At 38.4% G+C, this 27,205-nt stretch overlaps 1 protein-coding gene across 2 annotated transcripts in view; it reads left to right on the forward strand.

The window, feature by feature from the left end:
- Window positions 1-26,183, forward strand: part of IPO8 (importin 8) — a 48,435-nt gene extending 22,252 nt beyond the window's left edge. Inside the window, exons 12-25 of one of the 2 annotated variants that reach the window (XM_050325440.1) lie at window positions 825-941; window positions 3,211-3,300; window positions 3,965-4,130; window positions 4,716-4,876; window positions 5,360-5,485; window positions 6,141-6,207; window positions 6,904-7,029; window positions 7,531-7,628; window positions 8,608-8,703; window positions 10,126-10,346; window positions 16,313-16,518; window positions 17,923-18,159; window positions 18,791-18,907; window positions 19,578-26,183. In XM_050325440.1, the coding sequence (XP_050181397.1) occupies window positions 825-941; window positions 3,211-3,300; window positions 3,965-4,130; window positions 4,716-4,876; window positions 5,360-5,485; window positions 6,141-6,207; window positions 6,904-7,029; window positions 7,531-7,628; window positions 8,608-8,703; window positions 10,126-10,346; window positions 16,313-16,518; window positions 17,923-18,159; window positions 18,791-18,907; window positions 19,578-19,675 (1,926 nt within the window). In that variant the 3' untranslated portion in view covers window positions 19,676-26,183. Of the gene's footprint in view, window positions 1-824; window positions 942-3,210; window positions 3,301-3,964; window positions 4,131-4,715; window positions 4,877-5,359; window positions 5,486-6,140; window positions 6,208-6,903; window positions 7,030-7,530; window positions 7,629-8,607; window positions 8,704-10,125; window positions 10,347-16,312; window positions 16,573-17,922; window positions 18,160-18,790; window positions 18,908-19,577 lie in introns of those variants that run through there. The other variant, XM_050325441.1, reaches the window with a different exon arrangement.
- Window positions 26,184-27,205: the final 1,022 nt, after the last annotated feature.

Genomic DNA, 27,205 nt, shown 5'->3' on the forward strand with positions numbered 1-27,205 from the left:
CATGCAGTTACTTTTTAAATGAGGACATAACTGTTGTGTAGGACTTTCTGTATTTACAGTGATCTGTGCAAAAGTACCCAGGCAAGTGTTTTTCTGGGTACCATTTTAACATCCAGTAAACAGGGAGCTCCATTTCCATATGGATCTTCAAAGAAGAACATAGGTGGAACGTGACCTTTCTACTTCTTTACTGTCAAAACAGTTCTTGCCCACTGACCTTCCTTCTCATTTTCATGATTGGTATTGAGACCATCAAAATTTCGTAATATCGGAAAAGGGCATAGCGGGCATGGAAATTGTATTTAACGGTTAGTTTTACCAAGAAACCGTTGTAAGTCTAGTCAACTTCAGAAGCTACTGCCAAAATCAATAGATCAAATTAAGTTTGTGAGGTTTTAGCCCACTCTTCTTCAATATATGTGTATCTTCATATATATATGTACACACACATAGGTATTTATTTAATATATATGTGTGCAACAAGCCAGAGAGGAAGTTAAGGGGAAAAAAAATGGACGAGGTACAGTTTGAGCCACGTGATTTTTTCATCACCTTTTTTGATTTGCCTCAGGACAATAACGAAAATACCTTCTTTACTACTAGTAATGTGAAATTTCAAGGAGATTATTTCTGACAAGTTTGGCTAAAAGGATGAAAAAGAAGCCTTCTAAATTTTAACTGTGGAAAGATGTTACACATAGTACCTCACAGTTGCTTTGGCCAAGATAAAATTTCTTAATAAATGTCTTATGAATTTTTTAACTTAAAAAATACTATTAAAATGATTTGACAAAAGGAGATGGTGTGTTTTCTGCCCTGCACAGGTATTACCAAAAATGATGGCATATTGCTACCAGATTCTGACAGAGCCAAACATTGATCCAAGGAAGAAAGATGGAGCTTTGCATGTTATAGGATCCTTAGCAGATATTTTACTGAAGGTAGGTGGGTAAAGAAGTGAACAAGGTTGGCAATTCTTACTATCAATGGTGATTTTAAAATAGAAAAGTCATAGTTTTTAAAGTATGACTAGCCCTTAGCCATATTTATAAAGTCCGTAGAGAGATTTCACTGTGCAATCAGAACATGAGGGTTTGTTTATTTAAAAATATTAACATTCTTTCCTGGTTTTTATATCCCCATTTTATACACAGATTTTTCTTCTCAAGTTTTTCCAAAGCTCTGCTTGCTGTACAACAGTCCCCTGGTCCTCTCCTGCTTTAGTAGGAAAATGGAAGTGTTAAAAAAGCAAACATGCACTCCATCAGTAACATTGCCTGTGATTCTTTATCAAATTCCCCAACAGCCTGCACTGTTGTGGGCGTCTTCTGGTCCCAGAAAAAGGTTTACTTCTCATGTTGCAGGAATGTTTTGTCTAGCTTTCCAACTTTCTTACTCTGCAATGTGTGGCTCTAAGTCTTCTTTCATCAGCCAGTTGGGAGTTCTGAAAATAACTGGGAAGAACACAGAGTCTTTCTCCATTTTTTTTGTAGACATCTTCAGAATTTTGAGTACTTTTCTGGAATCTGAATACAAATTTAATCCATTTAATCAATTAACATTGATTACAGTTTCCCTTATGCTTTTGTAGATGGTGGAGTCCAAAGTCAGCCCTTGTTACATGTCAAAAGAACTGCCAAAACATTATCACTTTTAGTATGAGAATGGTGACCTTGTGCTGGAGGCTTCTTTTTAAAAGTAGTTTATTGTATTTTATGTGAGTTGTCTTTCTGTGCAGGATATGTCTTCATATCACAAGCAACATCTTACCAACATTTGCTGTCTGTTTTTTTACCAATGTACCAATCTATGATTCGATCTTAATTCCTGAAACATCAGTAACTTTTAAAGAATTTTTGTAGATTATCTTGGATTGTAGGTGCCCTCTCTCATGCTGGAGCATAGCAGTGAAAGAGGAAGATGTTGTTTGTGTTATGAGGAGACTTTCATATTGACTGTGGGTTTCTAAACCTGTTTGTCTCTTTCCTGAGGGGAAAAAAGGGAATTTATTCCAGTATTCTGCTCCTGTTTGAAATTTTCAGTCTTGGAACATGAGGCTATAATATACTTCATAAAAGTTTAATAATCCCCAAACACTGCAGACTCCTTTCAGATCTGAATTTCTTGTGTTTGGAATTTGGCACGTTGAAAAATTCCATCAACTCTTTCTGCATAAAATACTGGATTTGTAAGTGCTTTCTGGCTGTTGAGTTGACTGAGATAGAGATTGTGAAGAGCTTGTAGACACAGTGACCCTGCCTTGGCCACCTGGCTCTCCACACAACTTCAGTTGAATGCACACAAACTTCTGACCTGTGTGCACGAGGGAAAATTCTTTCCCCTTCTCTCTGTATTTTCTCTGCTCAGTTCTTCATCCACCTCTGTGATGGTTTGGGGAATGAGTGTGGTAAAAAATTTTGTATCCACTGGTGAAATAAAGTCTGATTCCCTAAGATACATGTTGTATTGAATGTCCTATTTCACCCACTTCCTATCTTGGTGAATCATTCCTTTAGGTGGTGACACCCCAGCCTATTATCTATTCTAGTAGTGTGGGGCTATAAGGAAAGTCCCAAATCTCCATGCTGGTTGTTGTAGCTCCCTGTGAATTATCCCAGGATTTGCCAAGGTTGAAAAAATGAAGGATAACTCCTCGAATATCCTTCTCTAACTAAGGAGATTTTTGTCACAAAGGAATTGTCTTTGCCCATTAATAAACATGAAAAAAAGATGTGATTTGTTGTTGTTGTAATGTGCAAAATAATTAGTTTTGATGCTTATAGTAACCGTAGGTCATTTGAAACTCAGATCTGTTTCATATTAAGCTGATATTTATCTTCAGATATGTATGTACTCCTTTGTAGGAAGAATGAAAGTACTAGGTTAGTTATCTTGAATAGTTTTTAAGAAAAATCAACTAGAATCAATTGCCTTAAATAAAATCAAAATTCCTGTTTATAGCATTGTAATGAATAATGTCGAGTTGGATATTATATATTTACAGTTCTTTCACTTACCTGGCTTTGAACTTGCTATGGCTATGAGTTTGTTCTGTTCAAAGTATGAAATCCAGATCTGTTTGAGGGAATACCTTTATTGTATAGACAAATCATTGTTTTTCCCATGGTTGATAGCTGAAATTAATTATTGGCTGGGATGAAGTATGTAAAATGAATGGTCTCCAAAATGAGTTTTTGCTTGCACCAACAGAAGAGCGTTTTCAAGGATCAGATGGAGCTGATGTTACAGAATCATGTGTTTCCCTTGTTCATGTCAAACCTGGGGTACCTCAGAGCTAGAGTAAGTTCACCTCCTACATCAATTTCAGTATTTTCCATGATTCCTTCCTTTGCACTTCGATTTCATTCTCAATGTCAATGAAAGAAATAAAGCAAAGGCATAGTAAAACTTTAAAATAAAACTGTCGTACAGTATTTTTTCATCATTTTGATTTTAAAAATGGTTTTACAGTTAAATCAATTGATGGAAAGGCTGTGATGTATTATTGTTTACTTCTTAAATCAAACTGGAGAATTTAAGCAGTGACTGTGGCCATTTTTCATTAGCAGATCTTAGTAACTAAAGTTGTTGAACACCTGTGAAAAATAGGTAGAATTTCCACAGAGTAGATAATGTCAGATTGAGTGTAACTTGAACAAAATCCCCAGGTCCTGATATCAACCATAAACAGTTAATTTTCTCTGGTTTTTTTCTGATTTTTCCCCCAGAAGGACCAAAACTATGAATGTAAATTATGTGCACACTGAATTTATTGGAATTTGGGAAAGGATGACAAAGAACTGCTTGAGTGCAAAACCTGTTACATTTAATGTATGAATACCCTGTAATTAAGGGAAAAAAAGCAATACATGGAAACAGAGAGATAGTGTTGTTTTTGAATCGCTTAAAAAAATGCTTAAAAATTGCAATAGTCTCTAACTTGCTTTTCTTTTTTGTCTTGTAGTCCTGTTGGGTACTTCATTCATTCAGTGCTTTGAAATTTCACAATGAGTTAAACTTGAGGAATGCAGTAGAGTTGACAAAGAAGAGCCTGATTGAAGATAAGGAAATGCCTGTCAAAGTAGAAGCAGCCATAGCCCTTCAGACCTTAATAAGCAACCAAGAACAGGGTATGTGACAGTGATTTATCAGCTGTATACACTGATTTATTGATTTTTTTTGTTTTTTTGTAGAGATGTGGAGGTGGGTGCGGATTTATCTAAACATTTCTACCATCTAAAGGCATGGGTTTAAGAACATTTCATCATGTTTAGGCAGCTTCACTTGCTCATTAGTTACTGTATACATCACAAAATCCTGACTTCTTCTTTTTATAGCCAGTCTATGCATAAAAGAAGTTAGAATCAGCATGTTTCTTTTAACAAAGTAAATGTCACCTCTCTTTGTGTGTATGTTGAAGAATGAATGCTGCCTATATATGAGGGCAAGTATTCCCTCAAATCTGGATTTTAGCTGAAGATGACGTTTCAGTGTTGTACAATTTATTTACTTTGTCTCCTAGTTAAGAACTGTAAAAGCGCCTTGGGTATGTTTTTTGGCTTTTTTTATTTCTTTTTTCAAATTAATTCAAATTAAAAAACCTATTTTGTTCACGAGTAGTCAGTTACCTGGTAGTTTTGAGATACCGTATATTTTTGTTTATGGATAGTTGACTTCACCTGGTTTCAATTGTGGTTTTTGGGTTTTTTTTTTAGCCAAGGAATATGTGAAGCCTTATGTGAGGCCAGTTATGCAGGAGCTCCTGCACATCGTTAGAGAGACGGAGAATGATGATCTTACCAATGTAATCCAGAAGATGATCTGTGAGTACAGTCAGGAAGTGGCTACGATCGCCGTTGACATGACTCAACACCTGGTAAGAGCCAATAGCCCAACAACAGTCCAGTCAGAAGCACATGTCTAGTTTGGGAAACATTTAATTAACTTTGTTTGAAGTGCTCACTGTTCAAAGTAATCTTTATAAGAGTCTGTCCACCTATAGTATTCACAGTATTTATGTTTGGTTTGTTTTTTTTTTTTCCTCTGGGAAACATCTTTAAAACCTATAGGTTTTTCAAAGTTACTGAATTTTGTCACTGTTTTTAATGAGCCAAGCTCTAACCATTTAACATTTCAAAAGACTTAACATAGTCAGACTTCTGAAAAAAAATAAAAAAAAAAAAAAAGGAGATTTTAGTTTTCTGTATTCCCCTTTCAGAAGTAAGGAGCATATTCTTCAGTGCTGACAGCTCTTACAGATAAGGCATTGCTGCTGTTGCATTAGCTGTCTGGGCTTTGCATGCCGAATTAGAAATGTGAGTTTGCTCTTGAATGTCAAGTTGGTTGGTTTTGTTCACAGGCTGAAATATTTGGTAAAGTACTTCAGAGTGAGGAATATGAGGAAGTAGAGGACAAAACAGTTATGGCCATGGGCATCTTGCACACAATTGACACAATCCTGACAGTTGTGGAAGATCACAAGGAGGTGAGATTTTCTTTCATACTTTTCTCCAATTCCACGTGCCTTTCACTCACGATAACAAGCACTTCCATGTATGTTGCATCACTTGACATGAACATGCATTTACTGTAACAGGATGGTACCAGTCAATCTGTGACAAATTTGAATTTAAAGCCCAGTTTACTTTTGTGATTTCTTCGCTGTTTAGCTCTCAACTTCGAGGGGAATCTGCAACCTGAGGGTAACATTCTTAGCACTTTTTTGGGTAAACACTTCTTTGGAATGTGCTGATTTTGGCTGGGGTAGAGTTAATTTTCCTCACAGTGGCTAGTTGTATTACAGACGGTTAAAATAGAATTTAAGGCGAAATGTTTTGCCTAAGGCTAGTTTTTTACAATGGGTGACCCATATTTGTAGGCAATTTCTTGGACAGTATTCCTAGGAATTAGTCTCCCAGTTGTGGTGCAATGTAAGTTTATATTTCATATATTCAGGGGAAAAAAGAAATTCTTTCTGCGTCCGTGAGTCCTGATTTGATAATATTGTGATTGTTAATGCAGCATTTAAAAAATTATAGAAGCCTTTTTGTAAGAACTTCTCAAACTGAATTAGTCAAATACCTTTTTAGTTAACTGTATTTCTAATTTTTTTAATAAACTGCTGTATGTTTTTATTTCAGATCACTCAACAGCTTGAGAGCATTTGTTTACAGATCATTGGCCTTGTTTTGCAGAAACATGTCATAGGTATGTGTTAGAGATAATTTTTAGAAAAAACATGAAGAATTTTTTTATGTAAAAACACGTAAATATATTATTGCTATCTTCCAGAACAGAATTTCATCTTTGTGTGTGTGTACTCCTTTAAAGAATAAAAAAGGCATTAATTTTCAGTTATAATTTGTTTCTCCTGATCTCCTCTTGTACATGAGTCAACTTGTTTGTTATGTTTTGGAGGTCAAACTCAAAAGCAGAAAATGCAGTTCTGATTACAGTTCTGGCTAACTGTCTTAAAGGACTATGTATACAATTACAGTAGTCTGTTATAGTCATGGTCTACAATTAAATGACTGCTTTATCAGTACCCTGCACTAAAGAGTTACACAGTTTTGTGATAAGGCCTTTAAGAAAAATGCAAAGACTGAGAAAATAAAATATTTTTCAGTAATTGGTTAAAAGCATTGTCTTTGATGTGCTGGTGAGGTATATTTTTTGGTGTATATTGATAGTGGAAACCTATGCATATTGTTGTAACTGTGGCCAACCTGAGGCCTCTCTGAAAGAGTCTTTTCCAATTTGTACTATTTTTCTATGTATGATTTAGTTTCTAATGGCTGTCTTCTAGTTGTTCTGTGACTCAGGACTTGGTTTCAGGTTTCAAGACATTTGCAAGTTAAATTTATTTTTTAAAGCACCCTGCTTCAAACTGATTCTTTTTTACAGAGTTTTATGAAGAAATTCTCTCCTTGGCCTTCAGCTTAACATGCCAGATGATTTCACCTCAGATGTGGCAGCTTTTAGGTGTTTTGTATGAGGTTTTCCAACAGGATTGCTTTGAATACTTTGCAGGTATGATCCCTTCTGTTCTGCTTGTGTTTCCACTGTTTGAGAATTCATCTCCAAACCCCACCTTAATAAGTGGGGTTCCATTTAGTGTCTTGGTTTAAAATGATCATGTATTTGAGTCATGCCCTGACCGTCTGTTGAGTGTGGGAGTTTAACAGGAGCATATTTAAGTAGGAGAAGCATGTTCAAATCTGTCAGTGTGATCAGTTATTGTAGGAGATCCTAAACTCAAAGGAAGCTGAAATATTCAAAGTTAATGTAAAACTGCAAATTAATTAAACTTAGTTAAAATGTTGTCTCCTGTCCTAGTTCCTCTTCTGACAATGCACCCTGCGTGGTGCACTTCATGAAGAATTCGAGAAAAGACTTTTGCAGAGTTTGAATTTCCAGTGGTATCCAAGAATATAAGCCAATGAATTCCATTATAGGACTCCACCCTCACTGGTTAGCACTTGCTTGGATTAGTTTGTAACTTTTTTCTCTTTTGCTCTCCTTGTTCTGCAGATATGATGCCTCTCTTGCATAATTATGTGACCATTGACACTGATACCTTACTGTCTAACCCAAAGCATTTAGAAATCATTTATGCCATGTGTAAAAAGGTAAGGCTTCTGATTCTTACTGTTGTGCTTATCACTAGTACTTAACAATCAGATTGGCAGAGTGACCTGAACATGCCAGGTGGTGGCCAGGCATTTCAGAACTAAGGGAATTTTGATCTCAGCTCAGTTCTGAGCACATACAGAACCTTCACACTTTTTAAGTGGCATGCTTTTAAAAAATTACATGCACAAATCTGTGTGGGAGAAAGTTGCTGTTCGTCTTGACTCTCTTCTATGAACAGCTATTTTGGTAAGTAGAGGAATTAATGAAGCCTGATTTCCTTGGGTTGTGTATCTTGCAATTGGACTCCCTGGTTGTCAGCTAAGGTGCGAACTCACTTGAAGTTTTTCCTACACTTACCATGTTTCTCCTTTATACTGAGTCTCTCATGTATAATAAAGTATGAGATCATGCTGCAGTCCTCCTCTGATTTGGGGCATTATAGAGTGTTAGGCATCTAGCTACCTGCTGATTTTTAAGCTTAGAGAATTTCAGTATGTTTGAGAATTCTGCTGCTTTGTCACTTTTGATTGACACTGACCGTGCTGTTGAAGTGTACTGAGACAAAGCATTCAGTTTCACACAGAATGATTGCATACATCTTGTTTTTAATCAGAAACTAGCCTGGAAACAGAACTTGACTTTGCCAGTGACTATTAGGATTGAAGTGAAACAATGGAAACAATGTGGAAAACATCAGTGATTCTTTTAAGTAACGTTTCTGTTTTAAGAAGAGAAAGTGACGATGTAGAAATAATATAACATTCTTAAAGAACTGCAGCAATTTCTTTAACTTCTTAAAGTTCACCTTTAGCCACTTATCCTTGCTTATGTCCTGTGCCTTAATGCCTCCCAAAATGTAGCATGAATAGATGTGTATATGCTGTGTAGAGATTTTTTGATGTATGCAGGTACAGGAGCACTTGCTTTCAGTATTGTTGGTGATTAATACTGATAAATTGTCATTCTGGTGGTTAGGTACTAACAGGAGATGCAGGAGAAGATGCAGAGTGCCATGCAGCCAAGCTCCTGGAAGTAATTGTTCTTCAGTGCAAAGGACGGGGTATTGACCAGGTGATGTACATTGAACAGGTTTTCTCTTTTACTGGTTCCAATCATCCATGTATGGTTCCTGAGAAAAACAGTTGGAATTGGTGAATTTGAGGGAATTGTTAAGTGGAGAGAAATACAGAAATAAGTAAATGAGTTTGTAAGGTTGTGGGTTTTGTTTTTGAGATGAGATATTAATGGGCATGACCAGAAAATGGATATAGACTGAATGCTAAGGATATAGGATGTTGTTCAGCGTTGTCTTTTTTTTTTTTTGCTTTCTCCTAATAGAATTTGCCTTTTGATGCTAAACACACATAGTTAAAACCATTGTGGCTGAGAGTTTAACTATGCATATCCAACTACTGTTGTTTCTCCAAGCCATAGAAATTTTTGATGTTGTAAATTACTTAGTGCATTTAGAAATGCAGACTTTTTTTATCGTGGCTGGATTGTGATTGCAGGGAAAAACATAATCAAAGTTTTCTAGTGTTTCTTAGAACACACTTTTAGATAGGAGTCTTTTTTTCTATTAGGGACAAAATTCTGGGCTTTTATAATGACCCTAAATTACTTTGACATATCATATTTGATGTTGCCACCAATGCAGTCCATGGACTTTGGTGATAAATTTTCAGTTAATTTTACTGAAACCAGCATAACTTTACAAATGTAAATCTGAAGTCGTTGCAGATAAAAACGTCCCCTGAAAGATTTTTCTTTCAAAAGAAATCTGGAAGAGTTTAAAGTGAATTCAATGCATTTGCATTGAAATAAGTGGATGGTGGAAAGCTTAATTGAGCTGTACAACTCTCTGAATTGAAATGGTTGCTCACAAAACTGAAATGCATAAACTAAAATGCTCATAATGCTTCCCAGACTTTTATAAAGTGTAAATTGCATGTTGAAATATATATGTGTTTAGTAGATGTGTATTTCATTGCTTGGAAATTTCTGCATACTTGATTTTTATCTGAATAAACTCACTCATGTCAAAACTTTTATAAGAAATTTAACATCACTTTACATTATTTAGGAAAAACTTGCAAATTTAGGTAATTTAGTTTTTAATGCCTGTTAGTTTTGAAGTTGTTGGGTATCTTTATTTAAAGATGAGAATGTCTTTGAGCTCTTTTCTAAACCTTTTATTCATGCTAGAACAAATTCCACCAAATGGTTCCATATATTCTCCTCTGTGCTCAGAATAACGTTGCAGTTTTTAGCTCAGGGAAGAGCTGATTTATAAGCATGTGATCAGAGGCTAAAAACGCTTTTATACTAGGAAGTGAATGAATGTGTTCCTAGGTTATTGTACCTGGGCTTCAGTTAACTCTGGACATCAATTCTGATAAAAGTATTTAAAACTTCTGTATAATCTGGCAACATGTATAATGACTGCTTTCTTTTTCTTTTTTCCTTTTCTTTTTTTCTCCTTTTTCTGCCCAGTGCATTCCACTCTTTGTGGAGGCTGTGCTGGAGCGACTCACCAGAGGAGTTAAAACAAGTGAGCTCCGTACCATGTGTCTTCAAGTTGCCATAGCTGCACTCTACTACAATCCTGACCTACTTCTGCACACCTTGGAGAACATCAGATTTCCACACAATCCTGAGCCCATCACTGCACAGTTCATAAACCAGTGGATGAATGACACAGACTGTTTTTTTGGGCAAGTATTGAGGGTTTTTTCAGAGTATTCAGAGTTTACCAGCAGGATTTCAGCAGCGTGTTAACTTTTTATCTGAAGCACTGAATACATGTTTTCTGTTCTGTATCTTGTGAATTGGTTTTAACTGCTCCTCTTAATGTTAAAAAACATTACTCTGCCCAGTGAATCCCACACTGATTTTGATCTGTGAGTTATGCATGATCTCCTTGCATATTTATCACTCTGCCATTGATGTACTGGCTGTTTAGCATATTCCTGAACTTAAACTGCATTCTAGCCTCCCTTGAACATGTGTGTGCACTGCACTAGTTGCACTTGGGCAGGAGCTGAACATTTGTAAAGTAAATGAAGGGGAACAAAGCCTGTCATCAGATAGCAAAGTGTGCACTTGATGCTGAGCGGAGGTGAAGTCCAATGCTTGACACTTAGTGGTTCCTTCTCAGCTGAGATGTGGAGTCTAACTGTGAGATTCAAATGCACTTAAGGGCAAAGCAGACAGTCAAAAGTAGTTAACAGCTACCTCTCACCTTCCTGACTTGGAGTTTTGTTTTGTTACTGGAGGCTGACATCTGACTGCAGGTGTATGGATAGGCTTAGAACGTGCCTTCTCTTCTCTGTGCAAAGCCTGTGCCAACAGACTAAATGAAGTGTGTGTTAGGAGTCATGCCGTGGATGAGCACAGGCCACTCCTGACCCATAGGTGCAAACCCTCTTTTAGGTTGTCATTCTTTTCCTACCTCTCTTTTATTGATACAACCTTGTGTCTCCAATTCTAAGCAAGTCTTCAGGGGACTTCTTATAGGACAGTTCCTTCACTCCCCAGTCGTCCAAATAACTTTTCATCATACCAATTGAGTTAATCTTTCCTGAACAATGCTATCTTCATATGGCTGCATTATTGCCACAGGATTCATCTTGAATTTAGAACTGTGTGGTTTATTAGAGCAGTGCATTACCTTTTCTATAACTGTTGATAGGATAGTGGCTTCCAATCAATCACTGGCCAAGTGGTTTATGTGAGTTTTGTTCTCAGCGTGTCCTTTGTTGTATTTTTAAAACACATGTCAAAATGTTCATGGTAAGAGTTGTTTTCCTCCCTTCTCTGTCCTAATTACACATTTCGGTGGGACAGAGAAAGCACAGTACTTTATAGCATTGGAGCACAGACTTTCTCATTTCAGAGATTAATTCTGCACATTAATTCTGTCTGGTTTATTAGAAGGAAGTCCACTTAGAGATACAAAAGAAATTGCCTGCTTTGGTGTATACAGTCTTTCTGCAGATTCCACATTTGTGTCTGGATTTGAAGGTGTCTCTTCTTGAAGGAAAAAAATAAATTGGTAAATTAAACAGATAAAAACTAGGGAAAAAGTCTTATTCATTATGATAAAACCGGACCGTTCTTAATAGCACAAGCATTCTGACATCTTCTATCTGCTATGTCTACAAATCTCTACAGTACAGTCTGTATCTTAACAGAAATGCGTGTTATCCATGAGAAGGGTGAGATATACATATTTATACACCATGAGTTGGTGACAAAGAAGGCATAAAGGATCCAACGGTCCCTCATTTCTTTTGGAGTGTCAATAACTGAAAAATAGCACCTTTAAGTTATTTCCTACACCTTGTTGTAATTTTATTGGTAATTACTGAATTATTTTTATATGTACCAACTTTAGAAAAGAACAAGATATTTTAGGATTTTTGCCAACTTGTACTTTTTTTTTTATGGCTGTAGCAAAGTTCTTGAGATTCATCTCTGTGCTGTCATTTTTTTCTACTACATATCAAATGTTGAATGCATACAGAGACAGTAGGAAAGAAGGCATTCCTTACAGGTGGTAAACTTGTTGTTCCTTATTTAAAAGAAATAAAAAATGAAAGAGATTTATAGCCTGAAACAGTTCATCCTGGAGCATTCAGTGAAAAACTAGTCTAGATTCACAGGGCACAAATGCTGTGGGTCTGACTAGGCTTCAATCTCAAGTAGTCCTGTGGGTTACAGCTTAACTTTTGGTTCTTCTATGTTGCTTTTCAGAAAGCATTGGCTACTGCAGCTGCCTCTCAACTAAACTCTTATTTGAAGCCAAGACACAAGTTGACAAAGCCTGTGAAAATGAAACACATGATCATGATGCCAGATTCTGCTCAGACTCTGCACTTGAGTGGCAGCAGCAGATTAAAAATCTCTCTTTGATCTACTCCTACCAGCAGTGAAATAATTATCTGTAATACTGCTCAAATCTAAAAGTCACTCTTCCTTCAGTGCTGTCTCCTCAGTATGTGGCTTCCAGGTGTATGGCTTTTGCTATAGTACTGCCTGTGATGCACTGTAAGGGGCTTCCTTCCTTTCCCTCAGGACAGCAAAGCTTCTAGAAGATCATTTGGTTTTTTAAGAGTATTAGGGATCATCATCTGAACAGGAGCCAGATATCCAGAGGCCTGACTGAACAGGAAAAGACAGAAAAGCAAACAAAATCTGACTTTCTTGAAAGCCTTTCTTGGGTTGTGCGCCTGTAATACCTGTATACCACAGGATATTTATTTATTTCTAAATGTTTTTTACAAGAACTTCAAACTGAAAAGCCATTTGTAAAAACATTTGTTCCTTACTTTCTTTGCTTTCTATCCTTTTCCCTGACAGCTGAAGTTTGTGTGAGACTTCTGCATGACTTATGCTTACTTTCATACTAAAAATTTTTCTCTGTTAACTAGGATGAAAGGACTTGCTACAAAAAAAACCTCAATAAGTGGTTCTTTTTTTTTCTTTAGAAGCTGAATAGGGGTATTTGTTTGATAAGAGTTAAAGTAGAAATCCTAGTTTTCTCAGAGTTGTATATAAAGTCCCAGTCTCATTTGGTCCCAACTTTGCAATTAGAAGGGTAATTATTTGCAGTGTGTCCAGGAACTGTATTGATTGTAATAGAAAAGAACAAGGCAAACCAGTAGAGGAAAGGCTTAGTGATTTTTCTTTGAAGTACTTTCGGCTTGGTTTAAAATACAAAAAGATTCTAAAAGCTTTTTATCCTGTGCTGGAAGGAAGTGTATTAGCAAGAAGAGGTCCTGCAGATTAGGAAGACCACACACAGCTTGTTAAAAATAGACTTGGCTTGGAGTCGTGCGTTGCACTGCTGTGTGTTGTGTGTTTAACACTCCAGGCTGGATACACCACTGAGGAATGAGCAGAGCCCATGATTGTTAGGGAGGACTGTTGTGTGCTGCTGAGCAAATAGGTACAGATCTCAAAGCACAAATCACTAAGGAGAACCATATCCAGGCTCCCTCGAGCAGATGGAAGGGTGCTGAAATAATGAGCCTTTTGATGGCAAATGAGTGGTCCTGAAAACCATGTTTTGCCATTACAAAAATATGTAACTGACATAAAACCCTGTTTTGCTTGTTTGGTCCTGTGGGCACTTTATAGAGCTGGGGCACAGCAGAATGCTGAACTTCAGGCAAGACAGATGCTTTTCCTGCTGTTTGCCTCTGCTGGCAGGTGAAAGAAACAAGTCTCCTTCTGGCTCAGGTTTACTAAAGGTGGCTTGATGCCTGGATTTCTGCTGTCCTGCTGGGCCTTCTAATAACATGCATATTCTGGAGACGTGTGCTTGTTCTTAAAACTCTGTTTAGAAGGTTTAAAATGGAGCATGACAAATACGATTGGGGGTTTTGGTCATTTGGGCTGCTTCCCAATGATGACTCCCTTTCAGATTGCAGCGCTTCATTTGGTGTCCCAAAAAGATAACTTAGTATGGAGATAAGCCATTAATAACTAAGATTTTTTTTACATTTTACTGTGTTGCATTTTGCAACTGGTGTTGTGCAACAGTGGCTTTTTCAAATCTGTGATAAAAGGTGGTGTCACTGGCTACTCTGGCGCGTGTGACTGAAATTTCTTCATTGTACATTTGGATCTTGAAGGAATTTCACGGCTTCCCTGTGTCAAGATTCAGGATAGAAGTCTTGAGCATAGATTACAGAGCTTTGCTCACACTGGAGTGACAGTGCTGGCAGAGAGAGGAGGGAGAGAAAGTTCTTTCCTTTGTACTTGCACTAAGGACAACTCTCCCCAAAAAGCTATGCTTTGTTCATAGGTAGCATTATCTTTAGATTGGTTTTTGGTCTTCAAAGTGCCGGCATGAGAGCAAATGGCGATGATCTTGTTTCCAACATACAGGAGTAAGTAATTTCAGCTGAGAGAAGTAAGGGATTTAGTTGTTTTTTTTTCTCACAAAGCAGGCCATGCACCTCTCTCTCAGTTTCCTTGGTTGGTTTGTATGCCCTCTTTTGTGCCCCATTCCATCTGAGAAGAAAGTACTGCAGTTAGCAGTGATGGAAGGACTCTCTTTGCCCACATGCACTTTGGTTGCATTTTTCAACACGTGTAATGAAGCAGCCAAGCCCCAGTGTGTCAAAGCGTGCCATTTGACATGCTTGTTGACTTTGTTTTTCTTGGAAGGTCTTCTGTGATCATGATGTTCCACGTGGTCATATGTAATTTATTTTTGTTGTCAGCTACTCTTGAGAATGAATCACTTGAGTGAACTCTAACAGGACTAACAACGTGGGAGGTACAGTGAAATCCCTCCAGATTTCCAGGCTTGTTTAAGCATAAGTAAAGTTTAGAAAGCTGTAATACAGCATCACTTGTGTTGCTTAAAGGATATAATAGTTCAGTAGCATGTTATATAGCAACTTTGGTAATGAAATTGTAAGCACTTAAAAAACTGTATTTCTGTAGCAGTTTTTGAAGTGGTGGATTGAGCTGGTTGTACTCCTGTTAGCTTTATTGCAGTCTGGGTTGCCCATCAGATGAGTTTCTCCTCTCTCAAGTTGTATTCTCTTCATTTCAAAGTAAAACTGATTCAGTAATGGAAGTATCTACCAAGAGTGTAGAGGATGGCCGTCTTCTGCCAGCTCTGGAGGTTTGCTTGGTTTCTGTAGGTCTTGCTGGCATTACTTGTCTTGCAGAAGGCTTGAACAGAAGCTGTCAGCATCAAATTGAATAGTTCAAAGAAAACAAACTCCTCTCAAGGCCCCAGTTGCAGAATACTGTTATTTTAGCCCCGAGTTGAATACTACTGATGTTTCCAGTGAAGGAGAACCAAAAGGTATCTGCAGAGGCAGTTGCAGGCCTTTTCTGTCTTGTTTGCAGAAACTTCTGTTTCTGGAAGTGTAAATCAATTCTTTTGTTTAAAAGCATGGGCTCTTACCTGGTTTCCTGACTCTGGTCACATAAAAATCTTTCTTCTACTAATTTAATGATTTTCTTTCCCTTCAATTATCTATAGTTCATTTTACTGGAGATCTGCTCATTTGCAAGTTCCTAACTTGAGTATACTGCCAGTTATTCTTGATATGGTGGAATTATTTCCCTGCTTTCACCAGAGTTAGCTATGTGTCTCAAGTTAGCATCAGAAATTGGATGTATAATACAACAATTCTGATGGACTTTTAATAAGTGTGTTTAAATTCAGCTAGCCCTGGGGCTCTCCATAAATGCACCCTGCGATTCAGTGCATTCCTGCTTATCGTTACTCTTCATTAATAGTCTTTTTGCCAATTTCAATCCCTGCAATGGCACTGCTGTCGAAACCAAGGCAAATTAATTTTCCATCCTACTTAATTATGATAATCTGTATCAAATGCTTTATTAAAGACAAGTTAGTCTACATAATTATTAAACAGTATTTATTTAGCATTACAAATTTTGCATTTGGTAATCAGAAACAGTTGCTCCAGGAGTTTGACCAGTGCTTGAAAGGTGTTTAATTGTTATTGGACAAGTACTTTCCAGTGGGGAACTTGTTTCAGAACAAAGGAAATAGTTTGTTTAGAAGCTTTGAAAATAGACTTTAAACGTAGCCTCCTATGTCCAGCACTAGAATTTTAATCCTCTCTGAATATGCTTGCAGTGAAAATCTTGTTGTTTTTTTTTTTCTAACAAGTGTGGTTTTTTTCAGACTCCATGACAGAAAGATGTGTATAATAGGACTGAGCATCCTAATGGAATTGCAGAACCGACCACCTGCAGTGGATGCTGTGGCTGCCCAGATTGTTCCTTCAATCCTCCTCCTCTTCTTGGGCTTAAAACAAGTTTGCGCCTCACGAGAACTCACAGAACAGGAGGATCATGCTAAAGATGAAAAACACGTTGCAGAAGATAATGGTAAAATCTCCCCTTTTCACATTGTGGATTTTGTCTGGATTTAATTTAAAGGGGGTAAGAAATTGCAGTTTGTTTTTAAGACTCATTAGTCTGCTGAAAATAGCTCGGCTTACTGGGTGCTTGAAAGGTCATCTTAGGAATTGATTTTTCTTGCCAAAATGTATTGAAAACGTTTGAATGTATGACAGCTAATGTTTTGTGAAAGGGTAGTATTGGTTTAAGGGTAACTTGCAAGTCCACACTCTTCCAGCTTGCCAGGGCTCCACTGGTTATATTCTTACTCCCTGGAAAGAAGCTGTTCCTAGTACCCAACTACTTGAAAACCATGTTTGGTTGAATTTCAAAGGAAATCCTAGCAGGGCCTGTTTGTCCAAATGGAAAGTTGTTTGCAACACAGTGTTTGAGAGAGCTGAGTTTCCTTGAGTAGACAGGCCCCTAACTGCCAGAAAAGAAAAAACACCCCAGAATGTCTTACAGAGGGAATTGTGGGGAGGAATCATACACAGCGTTGCAGGAAAATCTGTTTGGCGTGGAATAGTAGATAGAGGGTTGGAGGTCTGAAAATTAGATTGAGGTCTGAAAATTAGATTGGACGTGAGCAGAGTACGTGATCCGCTGAAATTTCACACGTGATTTTTCTGTAGTGGAATCACAGAATTCTTCTCGACATATAGGAATACAGCATGGAGAAAGCACACTCATTTTCAAATCTCTCTCCTGTGATTTAGTCCCTGCTTGCTGCATATGTAGTCATCTTTAGTCTTTCTAAACTGTTAACCGAGGAAAAGCTAAAGGTTTGGAATTGGTGTGGGGGGTAATTTTTCCATCTTGATTATAAGTCAGAAATACTTTTCCTTAAGTAAGAAGTAGCATTTAGAATCTCATGTTGTAGTTGCATTTAATTCAGGGTGTAATAGTTTCTAAGTGGAATGGAAGGTAAAGAAAAACAAGAGGTGCTGGTTTAAATTTGCTCAAATAAGGGAGCACTCTGAAGAATAACAGGCACACAATTGGTCTGCAGCTGGTTTTCTCATGGTTTTGTGTCTATTTGTGAGGTCTCTGTAATTTAAAAAGCACAGTGAAGGACCACTTCATCGAAGACATTTCCTCAAAATGTTTGGATCCTGTAATTGCACAGTGACTGCATAAATGAAAGAAGAAGAAAGATGGCAGTTTCACATTTCTCAGGTCTGCATAGAAACAAAAGTTTAACTGATCTGGAATATAGGAAACATTCTAACAGCTTCATTTTTCCAGGACTTTTGAGATTTTGGGGGAAGGGTATTAACAGAGAGTCCCCTTTCCAACCAAAACCTAGATTTATTAATTGGTTTTGATTTTTAAGTCATTGTTTCCTTATAGTTTTTAAACTTCGTTTTACAAAGTATATCACTGCTTTTCCAGAAGAGATACCGAGTGATGAGGATGAGACAAATGAGGTGAGCCAAGCGATGCAAGACAACCATGGTGGAGAAGGAGGAGGTGGTGGTGGAGGTGTAGAGGAAGAGGATGAAGATGATGATGATGACGATGACTGGGATGAAGATGCATTGGAAGAGACTGCTCTTGAAGGGTTCAGCACACCTCTTGACCTTGAAAATGGTGTTGATGAATACCAGTTTTTTACACAAGCACTTCTAAGTACGTGTTTTCTGATTGGCAGGATGATGTAAGATGAAATCATTTGGAGATGTTTATGGTCACCACCGTTAAAACCCCTTTTCTTTGTTACAAGAAATAATTTAGATAACTGAAACTGGAAAATATGGTCTTGCTTTCTAATGCCAGTGCTAAGATTTTTTTGGCTTACTAGTGCTGAAAAAACAAACGGTAGCAAATATATCCAGAAATTAATTCTCTGCATGTTCTCCTTCAGAACTTTTCGATCTCAGCCTAATTGAGTGGGCCTCAGTCACTAGAGGGACTCCCATATGTAGAAATATTTGTCACCTTCTAGGTGTTGAAATCATAATGGAGAAATTATGCTGTTGCTTTTAGTTTTCATATGAATTTTCAATTAGAATATTCAGCTCACATTGTCCATGAGTAATGGCCACATGGCTAACTCTCTGTTCCAGAAAGGAGAGGATGTAATTAAGTTCCCCCAAAATGGATTGCCTCTGTTAGAGTGGGGCTTCTGTGCTAAGAAAACCGACAGGAATACTTGAGCCTGTTTTGCGGTGCAGGTTCTGTTTTAAAACCAACCAGAAATTCCACGTGTTTCATTCTGTTGTGCCTGACAATCACTTTTCATCCCCCCCTGTTGTGACAGCGGTGCAGAGCCGGGATGCAGCCTGGTACCATTCCCTGACAGCACCGCTGAGTGAGGATCAGAAGAAACAGCTGCAGGAAATTTATACATTAGCAGAACACCGGCGAACTGCTGCAGGTGAGTCACTTCTCTGGGGCCATTTTATGTGTTGCAGGGATGTTGGAACTGCATCTGATCTGTAGCAACAAAGAGAATAGACCTCTGTGCTAATTACCATTTTCCAAGAAGCGTGAGTAGGATGTTATGCTCACATTATTGCTTGCCTGGAAGTGTGTGTTATTCAGAGAGCACTGTTGCTTCTAATTAATTGCCTTCTCGTGCTGCTGTTTGAACAGGGTCTGAACTAGTTTTGCACAAGAGCGCATTAAGGTGATATCTAGCTGTCAGCCAGGCATTTGATGAAGATTGCTGTCGATCATAATGTGTTTAACAGTTTTGTAACTTTTTAACTGCTAACATTGCTGTCAGTGTGAGGTTTTAGATGTGTGGAAAGCTTGCATCCTGGAAAATAAATTCAAGTTTAATCAAAAGGAATGCAGAACAGTGTAACAGACTGATTCTGCAGAGGATTAATTTCTCAGCTCGGTTGTAGAGGTGTGCACATTTATGCATTTAGAGAAAATCTGAGTGTAATTTATTCCTGTCACTGCATTTAGGGAATGAAATTTGGACTCAACTGAGAGTTTTTTCCACAGCTTCGCATTCTTAGCTAGTGAGCTGTGTTGTGTCTGGCAAAGGTGTTCTCTATAGACCATTTTTCATATTATTTTTCTTGTTTGAATTCTAGAGAATAAGACAATAGAACAACAAAGTGGATACACATTTGACAACAAAGGACTGATCACATCATTTAACTTTGCTGGAAGTACTCCCGGTGGCAACTGAAGGATCAGCTACAAAGGTCAATGGGAATGGTCTCATCATTACATTTTCTTGAAATCATCGTGACTTCTGGGTGATAGGGGAGGGTAATTTAATGCTGCTGAAGGTTTTCTGGAAATTAGCAGTGTGCTTCCCCCACCAGAATGCTCTTTCTAACCAGCTACTGTAATGTACAAATTTTTGTGGTGTTTTTATAATTTGATGGACTGAAAGGAAACGTTTGTCCTCAAGGAACCTGAATGACTGGGAGGGGCCAGGCTGCATCTAATTGAGTTGCACTTCTCAGGTTTTTGCTGTGCAGAATTGATAGATTCATATGGATAACAGTGCCTTCTGTTGTACATGGATTGCCTGAACAAATGGATTTTGGAGTGCATTATAATTTTTTAAGTGTAAGGACATTTCTCGATACACTGTAAGCCTTGGTTCCATGTTTTCCAGTCACCTGCTTTCTACTGCTCGGTTTAACTGTTCGTTGGTTTCACACACATTGCTGGATTCAGAATATTGCAGCATCTTCCTGTTTGGTGCAGACCAAATGTGCAGAGGGAGTTGCAAAGCATTCACTGGTTACGTGGAAGGGTTGTAACAAAATTGCAGATTTTCCCTTGATGCAGGAGTCTTAAAGTATTTCTCTTAGCCATGAGTTCAACTGGCTGGAGTTAAAATGGCAGGCCTGGCAGATGGCTGTCCTAAAATCTGCATCTGTGTCACCTCCTGCCTGGACAAGTGGTGTGGCTGTCACATGTAGATGTTCTACATGACAGCTTCTTATTTCCACTATTACTGATGAATATTGCATTTTACTTTGGATTCTATAAACCTCTTTTCTGATTTTATTCATTCATTACCATTCCAGTGGTATTACAATGTGGTACAAAAGATTTGCAATATTTTATTTATTTTGATAGAAGAAACACTTCAGAATTAAGCTTCAAACTTAATTCTTACTGCTACACTTCAGTGATTGTATTTCTGGTCTGCATTCCAGATGGCTGTTCTTGTCCCATGCTGAAATTTCTTTTATCTGACATATTTTTTCCCATATTTCAAGGACTGCCTCCGCCAGTGGAGGTTTAGATTAGATATTAGGAAAAAATTTATTCTCTGAAAGGGTGGTCAGACAATGGAACAGGCTGCCCAGGGAAGTGTTGGAATCAACATCCCTGGAAGTGTTTAAACATGTGGATGTAGCACTTAGCGACACAGTTTAGCAGTGAACGCGGCAGTGCTGGGTTAACAGTTGTACCTGATGATCTTAGAGGTCTTTTCCAACCTAAACAATTCTATATAACAAGGTGTTTGTGGATAAGTTCATTTAGTCAGAAAGTGATAGCAGTACCAGTTTGAATAGGTGCCCCTCTTTTAGATCTATTGGGATCGAGGTGGTGTAGCAAAAATCAGTAGGGGTGCATTAGAATGTGAACTTTGGATGGGAGATAAAATGTTTAGACCAGATTTTGTTTCTACGTGTTAATTTCTTTATGACTTAAAAATATTTACCAGGCAAGTTTAAACACACACTGATAATCTGCTTTATAGCAGTGTCCCAAATGAAAAGTTTAAAGTCCTTTCCATCCCCCATGAAGTTTTTCACGATTACAGTAAACGTAGCCCTGGGCAGTGCTGAAGCTTTCATTTTTATGTGTCAGAGTAATTCTGGTGGAGTCTGAGCACTCTACACCTTGGCTTCTGGAAAAGACGAAGTGTCTCTGTGTGTTCCTTCTGGAATTTTCCTAGCCTGGCAGCTGTGGGGCAGAAGGTTCCTCGCTGCTTTCCTTTTTTTTTGCACCTTTGTGCCAGACTCAGATGCTTTTTCTGCCGCTGCTTCTTTTTGTTTGTTTGTTTTCCCAACATAGCAGCTGCAGAGTAAAGTTGGCCTGGTTCATGTAGGTTTTTCACTGGTGCTACTCAATTAATAGCAACAGTGAAAATTTCTCACTTTTAGGCCTGTTGTAAATAGGGAAAACTGTGAGAGTTCCAGGGTCTGTATTTCCAAAAGGGAACAATCTTTTGAGCTGCATTGACAGGCTCTTTAAACTCAAGCAGCAGAGGGCCAGGATTTCCTTTATTTTGAATGTCAGGCTATGAAAATTAGAGGTTATTTTTGCTAATTTAGGCCGGGGCTGTATGGTCTGAGACAGTAAGTAGGAAAGCATTACATCCAGGGTGTTGGGGAGTTTCTCAGAAACCACAGAAGTTTCGAAATCCTTCAAAAATTTAATGGTTTTTGGAAGTTAAGGCGACTGACAACTTCTCTCTTACCTGTCAGCTGAAGTTAAGTATTAGGCAGGTAAACTATTTAAACCCTTTGTTATTTTATTAAAAGAAACAAATTTGTTGAGTTGGCTTTTTTCCAAAGCCTGTTTGCCTTCTCTACACTGGCACACAGAGTAGAAGAGGGATTTATTTTTCTTCTGCTAATGAGGTTGCTTGCACAGTCTCAGGCTAATATTCAGGAGTTAATGTGCTCAAGGAAAAGTCTGCTTTTGCATAGCATCATCTTTGTGTCACTCGGCTGAACTATGGCTGCTCCCTAGTTCTGCTTCTTGTGTACTTTTCAAATCGACTGCCAAGAAAATTTCATCCAGATGTTTCTTACAAGGGGTTTAATCAGCAGCATGGAGTCGGGAATCTTTGTTGTCTCTTTTGCAGTGGGGTCAGAGATGTCTGAGGGGATGGCATGTAAAAAGGTTAAATGCCCTTCCCTTCCCAGGAGATTCATGAGCAAATGTTTCTGCTGGCAAAAGCAAATGTTAATTATTTTATTCCTTTTTTTGAAAAGGGTTTTCATCCAAAAAGATTTATTGGGCTCTAGCCTCCACTTTAACATATGGTTCTCTTTTAACATGATAAATATCCGTTTGTACATGATCATAAATAGGTAATGGATTTTAGGGGTTTCTTTCTGAGCTCTGTCCGGCTTTGTACTACATTAAAGGGAGAGTAACACGAATGTGCATTACTGTCTCACTTGCAAGCCAAGGTAATCGTGGAATATCAGATACCAGCATTGCCAATCAAGCATGATGTATTTGCCATTGAAAGTACAGAGAATCGTGAATGTATTGTAAAATAAAACAAAGGCTGTGAAAACTGGTGACCTACCTTGCCCCGTGCCCATATTCCCAAAGTATGAAGGTGACTCACGTGGGCACCACGGTGGCTTTGCACAGGAAATGAGCATTATGTGGGTGATAATCATAGCAAATGTTAACTTGCAAAAGCTTCTTTTTCAGATAAAATTAACTGATCCTGGGTATTGAATTGCATATGCTGTTTTGTCACTCTTGAAAGGAAAAATAAGAATCACCACATGTTTTGACTGCCTCTTTTTGCTCTTTCTTTCAACATTGAAGTACTTGGTTTGCTTTCATTACAAAGCAGAATCTTTAATCAGAAAGCTCCAGGAAGAGTGCAGAATATCAAGCTGAGGAAAAAGCTGAAAAATTCTAAACCTCAACAATCCCCCAAAACCCGCATGTGCACAGTCTGAGTGATATAAATATGCTTTGGGAGTGTGAGTCAAAATATGTAAAGAATGTTACACAAAATGATGTTGTGAGGTTCTTTGCTTTAGGGAAAAAAGCTGCCCGTGGGGTGTCAGGAAGACATGAAATGAACTGCTTTAGGATGTGCCCTTTGCCTGTGAAGTCGTGGCAGTTTGTGACTCTGGATTCCATCATGCATTGTAGAGGAGAGATGGTAGGACAACAGGATTTTTTTTTTTCTTACTACAAAGCAAGAGTCTGAATTGAGACTTTCGTGGGCCAGAGGAATTGTGGACAACCTGAATGATTAACTGTCTTTCTGTTCCAGAATACTTTTCAGTCTTTTTCTTCCCTCCTTTTCTTCTCTTTGCTAACCACAATGTTATGGGATATTTCAGGGAGTATTCAAAATACCTGAAAAGATAAACCTTAAGCAATTTTTATAAAACCTGTTGTTCTTGAAGCAATGCAACCTATCAATTGCATTTCTGTATATAGAACAAAGTCTCTCATTTGGCATATGCAGGTGATACAGAACTACAAAACTCCCTCACTTGTGCCTGTGGTTTGGGTGGATGTGGAGAGGATGAACCTCTCTGTGATTTACTTCTAAATACGGGGCTTTGAAATCTCCACACCTCAGACTGAACTGTGCTGGAAGGATAGGCAAACATGCCCTATGTAATGTAGCTCCCAGTCCTCGTCTGACATGTGCTGTAGTCAGTCTCGATAATGTTTGGTGGTCTGGTGGTCAGTTCTCCAAGGATCTCCATCTCTGATTGAGGACATTCTTCAAGTCCAAGAGACTGTCTTTGCAGGTGGACAGGGAATCTGTTTTCCCTCACTGCAGCAAAGCCTACAGCAGGTGGGGCTATGAACTTCTTGACCTTATGAGTGAAAGTAGCACCCTTTCCTTTTGGGTGTCAAACCTTGATAGGATGTATGTGATAGAACACTGATGGATGTTCCCAACGTGTTAAAGGAAGCCAGGCAACTATTCCAGATAGCAGGAAGTCTTAGTATAAAACCAGGATGTATGAGCAGGTCAAGCTGATTGCTTTGGACATCTCTTGACTGCTTTTGCTTTTGTAAAGCCAATCAAGCAAAACCAGTGTAAAATGAAGGAAAACTAAAGCAATGCTTTGGCACTAGACAGGTAGAAACATTCCTGGCCTGTGGATCTAATCCCAGTACTCACTGTGGATACACTCAGATACTTTTCAAACACAACATGCAATATCTGTATGGATGTCAGTACCCTGACTGACAGCCATTAATGAGAGGTGAAGACTCTAAGATGATTTTTCTCTGACAGAAATCAACTGCATCCCTTTAAAAAGTCTGGGAACTACTTATCCTGGCTGATGTGCAGTCACCAATGGAAAACACTCAGTGGGATTACAGTCTTTCCTAAAGATTCTCAGCATACATCCCACTAAAGGGCTACCAACAGTGCTCCGTGGCTAGGGAGCTGGCTGATGAAGTACTCCTTGACTAAAAGAGTTTCGGGGAACACCAATTTGGAGAGGATCTATAGGTGATGTGTTTATGTGATCTCAGATCTGCAGTGTTGCCTAGATCTTCTAGAGGATGCCGTTTGGTGAGGTGCTTTGAATTTGGGATCAGAAAGGAATTCCAGTCCAGGTTCTCCCCTCTTCCCCTTTCCAAGCAAATCCAGTGTAAAGTGAAGAACTAAAGCAGTGCTTGGGCCACAGACAGGTAGAAACTTTCCTGGCCTATGGATCTGATCCCAGTGCTCACTGCAGAAGTGCCTGTGAGTTTTGTGATTGGCTCTGATGGAGCCAGGCTTTTACCCAAGCACTTTGCTACATCCTAGTGTTTGGATCACTGCTAATACTTTCCACTGGCAGTTGTCCATATCAAAAACAACAAAGTGAAAGTGCTGTATTAAGTCCAAGATTCTCTTTATAGGCTGTACAGAGGTTCACAGTTTTAAGTGCTTAATCTCTATGAGTGGTGGGGTAGGAGGTGACCTTTCAGATGCACTGATTTCTCCAATGTGAACACTGTAGTGTCAGCTCCACGATTCACCTGAGTGTTGGTCAGGGGCTGCCTGCTGGACCATCTGAGATTATGTTACAGGAAGTGAAATGCAAAAACTTAAAAAAATTACTTGATGCTTAAAACTGTTGAGCAACAAAAGTGAGTGTTTTCTTGAAAATGAGATTTTTTTATGTTATTCTCAGGTATATTTTAATTTTCATGTTTCATGCCCTTATGCAAAATGCAAAATTACTACATGACATGGAGGCCTATTGATTTTTTCTCACTGGGACTGTTTACCACTGATGGTGTTTATGCAAGAATTGTTCCTCATTTTTAGGTATTTTCAACATGTTTGCTACCAAAGTTGCACATACCCATCTTTCACAACTTTTCATGCACAGAGATATTGGAAACAAACTCAACAAAAGGAAGAACAGTGCTTTGAAAATAGAAGACTATGCATAAGCAGGTTATTTTTAGAAAACAGAAGAACTATGGCTTCTGAAGAAAATACTAAACAATAAATATTTATACGAAAGTGCATGAGCTAAAGAAATGAATATAAGACTATATAAGCAAGACACATTCTTTGATCACAGCTGTAATGTTTATTTTTCACTGCCAAACAACGTGTGACACTTTTGATTGCATGTGCTGTTGGTATTATGCTTAATGTAAATCACATGGAATGTTTTGGGGCTCGGAAAGAGACCAAAGAGGCCATGCAGATTTCTTTTGATATGAAAAGCAAAGATATGAGCCCATGCCTGCAGTGACTAGAGGGAGCCTGCTATGTGCTACATTAGCAGATTGAATTGCAGGATCATCACCTTTGTAAGAAGCTTGAAATATTAAACTCTGGGTTGGCTTTGAGGGCAAGAATTGACAAATGCAAAGCATGCATCGATGACAAGAAGAACCTTTTCCTAGCCTAAAGAATTCTGTACAGTGTTCTCTTAAGCTGTGCTGAATTTGCTTTAAAAATAGTAATAAATCTTATTGCTTAGGTCAAATGTTACATCTGTTGTGCATTTATCTGGGAGGAATAATATTTCTTTTAAAAATGTAACATGCCACCTACTAAGGAGCCAAATGTCCTTTTATAGCCTCCCTTCATACAGCCATAAAACCTATTTGCAATAAGTCCCCGGAATTAATTTTAAACAAATGTGTGTGTTACGCAGAGTTTAATGTCTGCATTTGTGTAGCAGTGTTTTTGTTAATCTCTGACTCGTGAAGGCGACTGTTCATGTACATGCACTGCCTGTGAAAGAACACGGCTGATGTTTGATGCAGAACACCCAACTACAATTCTCAAAGTACCAAACCAGTGAAGATAGTCATCTTGCAGTCCTGAGAGAGGGGGGATTGCACCAGAGTTTGGGCCAGTCTTCTGCTCATGGAGTTCGTAAAGAAGATACTTTTACTAAGCCTGCACAGGACAAGAGGGGAATCCAGCTGGAACTGCAAGCCTGGTGTCTGTATCAGTGGAGTGTTTCCCTGACGGTGAGTTGCTGAAGTGGCCTGTTTGCTAAATAGCACTGATTGATGATACTTGCCCTCTTCTGCATGGGCCACTTCTGTGAATGCTCCACAGTCTCTCCAAAAGCAGTGGTTAGCTGTCCATGGTTTTTAACTCAGGAGGCTGAATCAGTGTGGTTTGCCCAAAGCCGTAGCACTGGGTTGCAGCTGGCATGAGAAAATAAAATTTTGGCTCTGTGTAAGTGCCTGAGACTTTTGCTGTTGGCTCTAATGGAGCTAAGATTTTACCCAAGCAATTTGCTAGGTCCTAGTGTGGATCATTGCTAATACCCTCCAGAGAAGCTCTGCCAGAACATAATTTATGAAATTGCTTAGTAACAGTGAGTTCCTCTATTGAGCTGCAGTTTCAATCTGTCTAGCAGTGACATGGTTTAATTGTATTTTGTGTGGGTTGCTTGGTGTGACGAGCTCTCCTGTAGGAAGAAAGTGCTTCTCAGCTGGGTGATGGATGACATCCCAATTGCTAATTCCTCTTGAGGCTTTGAGGTGAACC

The sequence above is a fragment of the Myiozetetes cayanensis genome, unplaced genomic scaffold (genome assembly GCF_022539395.1).
Source record: "Myiozetetes cayanensis isolate MyiCay16 unplaced genomic scaffold, myiCay2020 scf3, whole genome shotgun sequence".
Taxonomy (NCBI): Eukaryota; Metazoa; Chordata; class Aves; order Passeriformes; family Tyrannidae; genus Myiozetetes; species Myiozetetes cayanensis.